The sequence below is a fragment of the Myotis brandtii genome, unplaced genomic scaffold, assembly GCF_000412655.1.
Source record: "Myotis brandtii unplaced genomic scaffold, ASM41265v1 scaffold30, whole genome shotgun sequence".
Classification (NCBI taxonomy): Eukaryota; Metazoa; Chordata; class Mammalia; order Chiroptera; family Vespertilionidae; genus Myotis; species Myotis brandtii.
The window spans coordinates 2,986,003-2,997,846 of NW_005361458.1; the positions used below are offsets into that span (position 1 = coordinate 2,986,003).

General features: G+C 39.6%; 1 protein-coding gene across 1 annotated transcript in view; it reads right to left on the minus strand.

Moving 5' to 3' along the window:
- CCDC171 (coiled-coil domain containing 171) overlaps positions 1-11,844 on the minus strand; it is a 250,803-nt gene that overhangs the window by 238,512 nt on the left and 447 nt on the right. Inside the window, exons 2-3 of the mRNA XM_014542370.1 lie at positions 5,305-5,445; positions 713-848 (exon numbers count right to left, since the gene is read on the minus strand). Coding sequence (XP_014397856.1) covers positions 713-848; positions 5,305-5,348 — 180 coding nt within the window. The 5' untranslated portion in view covers positions 5,349-5,445. The remainder of the gene's footprint in view (positions 1-712; positions 849-5,304; positions 5,446-11,844) is intronic.

The following is an 11,844-nucleotide window of genomic DNA, read 5'->3' on the forward strand; positions in this document are numbered from 1 at the left end:
CGGGTGCACGAATCCGTGCACCGGGCCTCTAGTATACATATACAATACATATATACATACACACATATACTAATAATAAAATGTAGAGTAATATAAAAAATTAAAAATTTATAAATTACAGAGATTAAAAGTTTCATACTCAAATTTCCTTGTTTAAGAGATTGTTGCATGACTGAGACCAAAAGAAACCTACATTAAGATTTCAAAAATGTCTAATTTACAAATCTTTTAGTCACCAATGCATTCATCAATATTTTAATCAAGATTACCTATTAATTAAAATAAATTTAAGACAACATACAAATAAACACAATAATTAATTAAATTTCTACTTTAACACTCCTATGCAATTCCACTATATAAAAAAAATCCATTTTCTTTATAAGTCCCTTTTTAAGCACAAAAATGTTATGGTGATAAGTGTTAAACATAGAGTTTGTAATATAAAATGAATTTAATTTTTTAATTCCTCACTGAGGATATTTTACTTATTAACTTGCGAGAGAGAGAGAGAGAGAGAGAGAGAGAGAGAGAAACATCAATGTGAGAAAAACCAATCAGTTGCCTCCTGTACCCATCCAAACCGGGAATCGAACCCACCACCATTTTGGTGTAAGGGATGAGGCTCCAACCAACTGAGCCACTGGGCCAAGGCAAAATTACTCTAAATTAATCTATTTTTAACATTATTAGAGAAGAAAATTAACTCTACCTCTGCATTGTGCTTAGTTGTTATTTCTAATTTTTCTCTCTTAGCCCGATGGAGTTTCTTTCTGAAATCAGTAGTAATATCCAATTCTGCTTCACTTTTAAGCATTTGTTTTACATCAGGTGAGACAGTCTTCAACCTATAAAATGAGATCATAATAAAATACAATTCTCCATAAGTATATTTCCAGCACTTCTGGTATTTCTGATAACTATTTTTAAAAAAAACCCACAGAGAACATGATATGGTCCTGCCCCCCCAAAAAAACTTACAATCTAGTAAAAGATGTTGATTGCTAGGTAGAAATGCAAAACAGTATACAACTAGAAACAAACCACTGTCCATTAGAAAATCACCACATTGTTCAAGATTGGTACTTAAGGCTGTCTGATCCTATCACAAGCTGGGCAGTTTTGCAAGAGACTAAGTTCTTTCCTTTTTACCTTTTTAAAATATTTTACTTACTATATATGTAATATATATTACAAAAAGAAAAGTATAAATAAGAGAATACAGATTCCTGCTTAAAAGGGCATCCTAAAGCCCCCCAAAATTAAAATTAAAATTTTAATTAAAATAACAGCAAAAGGCCCTGGCTGGTTGGTTGGGTGTTGTCCCCTGCACCAAAAGGCCGCCAGTTCGATTCCTGGTCAGGGCACATGCCCGGGTTATGGGCTCACTCCTAGGGAAGGGGCATGCAGGCAGCCTATCAATGTTTCTCACATCAATGTTTCTCGCTCTCTAAAAATCAATTTTAAAATATTTTTAAAAAATAATAACAACAGTAAAGATAATTTAGAGGTACAAACTCACAAGAAAAAAGAACACAGAAGATGAGCCAATAGCAATAAAATATTGAAAGCTGGAAGGCAGGCGAGCAAGTGGTAACTGATTCACGTATGAGAGTTAAATTCAAAGTCAACAGTGGGGAAAGCAACCTGATTTACACCAGAGTCCAACAAACTCAGTTCATTGGCAACACCTTTGAAAATGGCGGTGAAATAGAGCAGAAAACAGAACTGGTTCGAAGTCTACCAAATTAATAATGCGATCAAGTCCTCTACCTTATACACCACACAACTGAGTACCAATCTTTTCCCCACTCTGGCAGGATATTAGGGGTTAATTCCCTGGACAGGATAAAACAGAAGGTCTCTGGATTGGAGACATCAGATACAAATGGGCTAAGGGATCCATACTAACATCAAGAGACTCAAGTAAAAATGTATATAATAGATGAGAGCCCTGGTCTTCTAATACTTCTTGTCTGCCAGAACAACGACAACCAAGAAGAAATTGGAAAGGTCTTCCCTGGATAGTCTACCACTCTACCAGCATAGTGAAAAGACCTAAAAATGCTGATGCTAGAAGTTTTCCAGTAAAACAGAGAATGCCACAAACACAAAGCCTCACACAGTGAGCTCCCAATCATCATTTTATATTTCCACCAGCACTGTATGAGGGTTTTAGTTTATCCACATCCTCACCGACACCTACTTTTTGAGTTTTTTATTCTATTCATTCTCATGAGTGTGAAGCGATGTGTCATAGTGATTTAATTTGTATTTTCCTAATGAGTAATGTTGTTGAGCATCTTTGCATGTGCTTTTTTTGCCATTTGTATATCTTCATTGGTGAAAAGCCTATTCAGGTGTTTTGCCCGTTTTAAAACTGGGGGGGTTTTTTTGCTGACCAGCGTGGCTCAGTGGTTGAGCCTGGACTTATGAACCAGAAGGTCACAGTTCGATTCCCAGTCACTTTAGAATATAATCTGAAAGTTTCTTTTAAAAATTAACGTAAGTTTACTATAGGATAAAATAATGCTATACCTAAGAATCTACCCAAGAGAAATGAAATCATATATCCACACAAAGACTTGTACACAAATGTTCACAACATAATAATCAAAAAGTGGAAGCAACCCAAATGTCCATTAACTGGTGAATGTGTAACCAAAATATTGAATATGCATACAATGGAATACTATTCAGCATTAAAAAGCAAGTACTGATAAATGCTACAACATAATAAACCTGAAGAACATGCCCAGCGAATGAAGCCAGACACAAAAGACCTTGTATTGTATAATTCCATTTACGTGAATTGTTCATAAAAGGCAAATCTATAGAAACAGAAGTAGATTAGTGGTAAATAGCGGAGTTTAAATAACTTCATTTACCCAGATTCTAGAATTCTGAAGAGTAACATAGCCATTAAAAATTATGGCAGATGGCCCTGACCGGTTTGGCTCAGTGGATAGAGCGTCGGCCTGCGGACTCAAGGGTCCCAGGTTCGATTCCGGTCAAGGGCATGTACCTTGGTTGCGGGCACATACCCAGTAGGGGGTGTGCAGGAGGCAGCTGATGGATGTTTCTCTCTCATCGATGTTTCTAACTCTCTATCCCTCTCCCTTCCTCTCTGTAAAAAATCAATAAAATATATTTTTTTTAAAAATTATGGCAGATGTATATAGTAAGATGTTCCCCCCAAAATTGAAAGACAGATACTAAGTAATGTGAAGTGAAACATTTACTCTAATTTTTCAAATATATATTTATTCAATACATTTATATGTTCATAAGGTAAAGTATGGATAAGTATGTACCAAAATATTAGCAGTAGTTAACTCTAAGTAATAGGATTATAAGTAGTTCTATTGTTTTTCATCTGCATTTTTTAATTTTTCTAAAAATGCATGTATTATTTGCATTAAAATACACACATATATGTATCCTATATAATAAAAGCCTAATATGCTAAGTGTCTGGTCATCCGTTCAACCAATCAAAGCGTTGCTCAACCGCTCGCTATGACGTACACTGACCACCAGGGGGCAGACAGTCAACCGGTTGACCAGTTGCTATGACATGCACTGACCACCAGGGGGAAGATGCTCTGACTTGTAGGTTAGCTTGCTGCTGGGGTCTGGCTGATCTGGAGTGAGTGAGACGGGATGGACATGCCCTGGAGCTCTCCCGAGGTCCCTCCCCATCTGGCCAACCTCCTGCATCCCTTCCTGGCCCCGATCGTGCACAGGTGGAGTCCCTTGGCCTGGCCTGCTCCCTCTCACAATCCGGGACCCCTCAGGGTATGTTGGAGAGCCAGTTTTGGCCCGATCCCACAGGCCAGGCCAAAGGACCCCACTGGTGCACGAATTCATGCACCGGGCCTCTACTATGTAAAATAAAATATCAGAGCAAGAAGGATCTTGAAGATCCTCTATCTAGAAGTTTTTGAACCATACTCCTCACCTGTGGTGGTGGAGAACAAGCTGATGAGACATCACTCTTTCTTGACCCTTGCCACATTTGATAAAAGAAAAAGTCCTCTTTGAGATGAAATTTTAGCAAAGTAAAATGTTTATATCCTATTCATTTATTCCCTACCCTGCTTCAGAAAGGATTTAAAGTAGCTTTCAAAGATAGGTAGGAAATGTTTACATAGAAAACCCTATTTATAGGTGAAGTACATATTAGTCATGGTACTTGCCCCACCTACACATCCTTGCTGAAAGGCCGTCTAGATAAGCTCTTCTCAAACTAAGTAAGAGCAGGGACTATTAAAGCTATTCCCACCACCCACCTCATGATGATTTTTTATAATATATTTTAAATAGATAACTAAAAAAGAAAATTTCAAAACATAAACTATAACCCCAAGTATTTTATTCTTAGATTCAACAAACAGAAGATTACTGTTACACAGTTATAAAAGTTTCTAAACACTTACTTTCAATTTCTGTACTTACTTATTTATAACCACACTTTGGGTTGCACTCTACAAGATGGTTCATTTTCATATTATAGACTCAGGTTTTTATACTATTCATATTAGAGTTGAATAAACGAAAGGCAGGCACCTCACCCAAAAGCAGATATCAATGGCACAAAAAAGATGAGCAATAGCAATTCTTACAATGTAAACTCCAAGTAAAGAAGCAGTTAGCGCCTGGCCAGCATGGCTCAGTGTTTGAGCATTGACCTATGAACCTGGAGGTCATGGTTCGATTTCCGGTCAGGGCACATGCCCATGTGTGGGCTCGATCCCCAGTGTATGGCACGCAGGAGGCAGCCAATGAATGATTCTCTCTCATCATTGATGTTTCTATCTTTCTCTCCCTCTCCCTTCCTCTCTGAAGTCAATAAAGACATATTTTAAAAAAGAAGAAGCAGTTAGCAACAGGAGTTAAAACTAAAAGGGTGCTACAGAAGTCATGAACTCGAGTTACGGCACTGAGGAAAGTGTAGGATCAGAACCAGATAGATTATGGTCAGCCAAAGTAATCACCACACACAAATGTGAATAAGCATAAATATGAGGAAAAGAAAAGATTTAGAAAGGTGAGAAAGAATAAGCAAATATATAGGGACAAAAGAAAGCGCAGACACTTTGACTTTTGAGGACCGATTAACAAAGGAGCACAAATTGCAGCACAAGGTCTCCAGGGGCATCCTTCCTGCTCCTTCAGTCCCATGAAATTCCTACTTCCCTTACCATACCATGAGAATTCTTACAATCAGTCCCTCCAACTGACTTCTCCCTGAGCCTTGCAACCAAAAGCAATCCTCAACTAAAGAAAAAGACTGGAGGCTTACCTTTGGGTATCAACAGTAACATTACTTGAAGTGTTTAAACTCATGGTGAAGTCTTCCAACTCTTTCGCGAAATACCCCACTGTTATTGATGATTAAAATTGTCCAAGATGTCTGTGACTTACAGGTTAGATGGACTAAAGTCTGTTAAAATAGTAAACAATACAACAGTGATTATATATGTGAATCTGAGACTACGGGTGATTTTTCTTTTGTTCTTCGACTTGTTTGTATTTTTAAATTATTTGTCTATCAAACATATAAATACTTATATTTTTAAAAGCCATGTTTTATTTCTTTTTTAAAAATTAGAAGCAGCCCTAGATGGTTTTTCTCAGTGGTTAGAGCGTCGGCCAGTGGACTAAAGGGTCCCGGTTTTGATTCCTGGTCGAGGGCATGTACCTGGTTTGCAGGCTCGATCCCCGGCCCCAGTTGCAGGAGGCAACCAATCTATGCGTCTCTCTCACATCAATGTTTCTCTCTCTCTTTGTCTCTCCCCTCCCTTCCACTCTCTCTAAAAATCAATGAAAAAAATATCCTTGGGTGAGGATTAACAACAACAACAACAAAATAATAATAATAATAATAAAAGAATAGAAACAAAAATGACAAAATGTAAAAAAGATGTTCCTTCTTTATTATATTTTTATTGATTTGAGAGAGGAAGAAAGAGATAGAAACATCAACGATGAGATAATCATTGATAGGCTGCGTCCTGCACACTCCACATCGGGGATCAGCCCGCAACCCAGGCATGTGCCCTGACTGGGAATCGAACCATGATCTCTTGGTTCATAAGTCTACACTCAACTACTGAGCCATGCCAACTGTGCAAAGAGGTCCCTTTTTGTAAGAACAAGGCAATGCTATTAGATTATTTTTATTTGCAAAAATTGTTAAAAAATAGTGACAGACCTAGCCGGTTTGGCTCAGTGGATAGAGCGTCAGCCTGCAGACTGAAGGGTCCCAGGTTCGTTCCGGTCAAGGGCATGTACCTTGGTTGCGGGCACATCCCCAGTAGGGGGTGTGCAGGAGGCAGCTGGTCGATGTTTCTCTCTCATCAATGTTTCTAACTCTCTATCTCTCTCCCTTCCTCTCTGTAAAAAATCAAATAAAATATATTTCTTTTTAAAAATAGTGACAAATTCTTCTTAAACTGGAAAAGAAATACGTAGTGCCTATCTGTAGGGCATAAAAATCAGTCTGAAAGAAAATGAAGTCCAGGGTTATTTTTGGGTTCTCAAAGGTTTTTGAATAAATGAAATATTTTAATGCAATGTTACAATCAAAGACCAAAGTATTCCCAAATAAAAGATCTCATGGTAATTTTCAAAGGCCTTCTCCTAAGGCAGGGGTAGGGAACGTCCAGCCCACGGGCTATATAAGGCCCCCAAAATCCTTTGGTCTGGCCCTGCCAAGGCATTAGGGGTGAGTTAATTAAATGTTTGACCAGATATAGCAGGCTAATTTTTAAGCTGATAATTTTGTATGGCCCGAGAATGATCTTAAAAATATCCAAATGGCCCTTGGCAGGGAAAAGGTGCCCCACCCCTGTCCTAAGGGATTGAAGAAGAAAGAAAGAAGAGAGCATTAGTCACTTCCACTGACCTTCTCACTGGAACCCTCTTCTATGGGACATATTCCAAATTATACAGAGCCAACCACTTAAATTACTTAACTATTGTATAAAGGAGTCTCTGGGCAAACAGAGACTCCTTTATACAATAGTTAAGGAGAGAGATAACTGTAATTAATTAAGTCCACATTGGCACAAATATCAAGAACCCACAAGTATCTCCCCAGCAGAAGTCCAATATCCTAAGATCGACAATGGACTTTGGACTCGAAGATCTGAGATAGGATTCCACTAAGTATCTTATAAGTATGTGGCAGTGGGCAAGTCACTTAAGCTCTCTGAGCCTGTTTCCTCAACCATAAGCAGCAGATAACTGTATCAACCTCACTCATGCATTTGAAATTTAAGTACATATAGCACATATACAGTGCTCAGTAACTATCAACTTCTATTACTGAACACAGAACCCTCTGAGAAAACATAATTATCCCTGACAAAGGAAGGGTGTAGGTGATACAGGAGGTGATTTAGTCTGAGGGAAAGATGTAATAAAAGAATTGTTTAGGGAAATTGTGGGTGTATAGGGATATCTAGAAGACCAAAAAAAAAAAAAAAAAAAGGCTAAACTGTTCTGTCCCTGCTCTCACAACCCTGAGAGGTCATTGAAAGAAAAGAAACTCGAATAAGCCAACTGGGATGTAGATTCAACCATGGTCCTGAAAACTGACTAATGGTTCCTACAGATAGACACCAAGGGATCTTTAACACAGTGATTCATGTCGCTGACAGCAGAAGTCAGACCTAGGACAAAGAGGATGTAAGTTTTACCAAGATCTGGTTGTGGGGGGAGAAATTCTAGTTCTCCAGGCACCTAACAGACAAAGTTGGAGAATATGGTAGATAATCAAATACCACTGTCATTCATTTACTAGTATTGAGCACCTACTACAGTGCCAAGCACTGTACTTGGTATTTTTTATATAGAACTCTGATCCTTACAACACTGTAAGGATGTAAAGATGTAAAGATGATCCATTTTCAACAGAGAAAAAACTAAGACTCAGAGATCAGAAGTAACTTGCCAAAAGTCACATAGTTAGTTAGGACCAAGATTTCAACTCATAACTATCTAACGCAAAAGCCCAAGCTCTTTGTACAAGGCCACAGCTGATACATACAATTGAACCATAAGTTCTTTTACCTAAGGTTTATCATCTTTAATACAAGTACCGAAACTCTTGATTCAGAAAGACCAAATGACTTGCTTAAGAGCAGAAAGCTACTAAGTGGGGGACACTAAGGTCTTAATCAAGCTTTTCTGATACTGAACCCGTCTTTGTACCTTACCACATGCCTCCAGTGGTCACTCCAGAGAAACTCCCTTCAGAATAAAAGTTCAAAAGTTAGAATTTACAAGGAATGGACTCTTCTATATATAAGAATAATGTCCAAGGCTCAAACGTAGGTATATAAAATGTTTGTTTTTGTGAAAAGATTAAAAACACATGTGTGTGCATATGTCACAACAGGCACAAACAGAACCTCTATCTCACAGGCAAATAATTTACACTGTTAGGACCTTAATAATGTCTATTGCTCTTTGTTTTGTTTTTATCTTGGGCAAAGAAGTGTGGGAAGAGTTTACCAAATTTTAACAAAGTTGTGTCAATAAAGCTAAATTGGAGAGAGTGATCATTTTTCAGTGCATTATTTTGGTATCTAACATCTACACATCTGAGCGGTCCTCTAGAAAGTGTCTTCTATAGCTCAAGAGCACGTTTCATCGATTTCCAGATCATTGATAATGTAACAGGTCCCCACCACTGCCCCATGATGTTTCTCTCTTATAAACCTCCCCCCACCCCCACTTCTGTGAGCAGAACCTGTGACTTGTTTCTAACCAATAGAAGATGGCAAAGATGATGGAATACTACTCCTGTGATCACACTATGTTTTATAAGAGGCTGTCTTAGCGGAATGACAATCTCCTCCTGGCCTTCAAGATGCAAACTGCCATGCTGTGAACTGCCTCTGGAGAGGGCCACATGGCAGGGAACTGCAGGCCGCCACCAGCCCACAGCCAGTGAAAAGTCAGATCCCTGTCATACAGAGGCCAAGAGGAAAGAAATCCTGTCAACAACCCAAATGAACTGGGAAGCAGATTCTTTTTTTTTAAATATATTTTTATTGATTTCAGAGAATGAACTGGGAAGCAGATTCTTTTTTTTTTTAAATATATTTTTATTGATTTCAGAAAGGAAAAGAGAGGGAGAGAGAGTTGGAAACATCAATGATGAGAGAGAATCATTGATCGGCTACCTCTTGCACACCCCACACTGGGGATCGAGCCCGCAACCCTGGCATGTGCCCTTGACTGGAATCGAACCCGGCACCCTTCAGTCCACAGGCTGACGCTCTAGCCACTGAGCCAAACCAGCTAGGGCAGAAGCAGATTCTTCTCAGTCAAGCCGTCAGATGAGAGCACAGCCCAGCTGGTGTCTTGACTATAGCCCAGTAAAACTGGACAGAAGGCCCACCTAAGCTGTGCCCAGACTCCTGACAGAAACTGAGAGATAAGAAATGGGTGCTGCTTTAAGCCACTAAGTTTGTGGTAAGATATTATATGACAATAGAAAACTTATATGAATAAGAAGCTTGAGAATGCTCTTGTAGGGTCAAAAAGAAAAAAAGAAAAAATAAGTTGAGTGACAGGTCAAATAAAAAAATGAGTTCTCACACCAGCCCCGCCTGTGTGTGTTTATACGTCTCTTTGTTTTTCTATAGGCTAATTTCCTTATGAATTTAAATGAGGGAGCTTGTATAAATCCTATCAAAGGTAACTAGATAAAGAAACTAGATGATCATGAGCAGTATTTACAACAAAAAGAACCACAAAATACCAATGAATAAGGGCAGGCCCTGGCCCCTGGATAGCTTAGTTGATTAGAGCATCGTCCAGACATGCTAAGGTTGCAGGTTCAATCCCCAGTCAAGGCACCTACAAGAAGCAACCAATGAATGTATAAATAAGTGGAACAACAAATCAATGTTTCTCTCTCACTCCCTCTCTCTCTCTTAAAATCAATCAATAAAAAAATGAATAAGGGCAAGCCACAAACAGCCACAAAATCTTCACAGGAGTCAACGTGTCTATAGAGAAGAAAGCAAAGGGAAATAACAAGGCTGCATTAGACAGAACCCCCAAAGAGCCAACAGATGTTTCATGAAAAGCATGGCAGGCTAATTTGAGAGCAGCAGATGAAAGTAGGAGAAGTCTGGCCCTAGCCGGCTTGGCTCAATGGATAGAGTGTCAGCCTGTGGACTGAAGGGTCCCAGGTTCGATTCCCGCCAAGGGCACATACCTGGGTTGCGGGCTCGATCCCCAGTAGAGGGCGTGCAAGAGGTAGCCGATCAATGATTCTCTCTCATCATTGATGTTTCTCTCTCTCCCCCTCTCCCTTCCTCCCTGAAATCAATAAAGAAATATATATATATTTTTTTTAAAAAGTAGAAGTCTGCCACTTCCAAGAGCTGGCACATGAAACAAGCATATGATCAGAGTCTTGAAAGAATAGTACAGTCTGCCTCGTGAACTTTCAAAACTGACCTGCCGAGGTCCCCTTCCCTGACAGGAACCCACACTAAAGAGCAACTACTGGGGATTCAATGAGACTTTAAATACCAAGTCCATCCTCTTGTTCTGACAAATAAGGAATCTATTCCAGGAAGGGTTTTTCGGGGCTGGGTGAAAAAGGTGAAGGGATTAAGGAAAAAAACAAAAAAAAACAAAACAAAACAAAAAAAAACCCTCAAAGACACAGACAAAAGTATGGTGACCAGTAGAGGGAAGGAAGGGGGGGGAGGTAGAAAAGGGTAGAGGGGGGATAAATGGTGATGCAAAGAGACTTGACTTGGGGTGGTGAACAGGCAATATAATATACAGATGATGTATTATAAACTTGTACACCTAATACCTATATAATTTATTAACCAGTGTCACCCCAATTAACTCAATAAAAAAGAAAAAAGGGAATCTATTGCCTGGGGAGTTCAGGTGATCTGCCTGAGGTGTCACAGCTATTAGTCTATGCCAGGACTAATATAGAAAACTCCAGACTAAAACCTTTCCTCTTGGGTTGCATTGCCTTTGTTTCCGCTTCATTTCCTGAGAAAGCACATTCATTTCCTGATCTACCATCGTTGGGTTGTTACTAAGCACTAACTGTTCCATAAAACAAGTGACAAAACAGTGGGCTGTTTTCTCCAAGACTATACAACTATAAAATATCTACTTATAATGTATTCAAAAGATTTGGAAACCAACTGAAATTGCTTCTCATGCAAGTATCATTTGAGATCTGCTTCAACTGGATTAAGTATGTACTCTCCTAGGAAAGTTTTCATAATGGAATAAAGAACTCTCCAGAGGAGGCCCAATTCCTGCAGACAGTTGACAGCCCCGGAGAAAGAGCCGGTTTCCCTAAGTCTCTTAGAGTTCTTGGGGGGAAGCTGTAGAAGCTTTACAGGAGACAGCCTTGCACAACTCATTCTTTCATGGATCAAACATCTACAGAACCCAGTGTGTGGCCGGCATGTGTTTTTGTGTGTTTTTTTTTAAGAATGAAAACGAGGGCCCTGACTGGTTTGGCTCAGTGGATAGAGCGTCCACCTGCGGACTGATGGGTCCCGGGTTCGATTCTGGTCAAGGGCATGTACCTTGGTTGCAGGCACATCCCGAGTAGGGGGTTGTGAGCAGGAGGCAGCTCATCCATGTTTCTAACTCTGTAGCCCTCTCCCTTCCTCTCTGTAAAAAGTCAATAAAATAAAATTTAAAAAAAAATGAAAACGACGTGGTCCCTGACCTCGAAGGGCTTTTCCTGATTCTCGGGAGGCTGGGCTCCGCAGTCTTGAGTTGTAAACCCGAGAAGCTGCAAGCCCAGGCCCCCGGGTCCCGCCCTCGGGTCCCG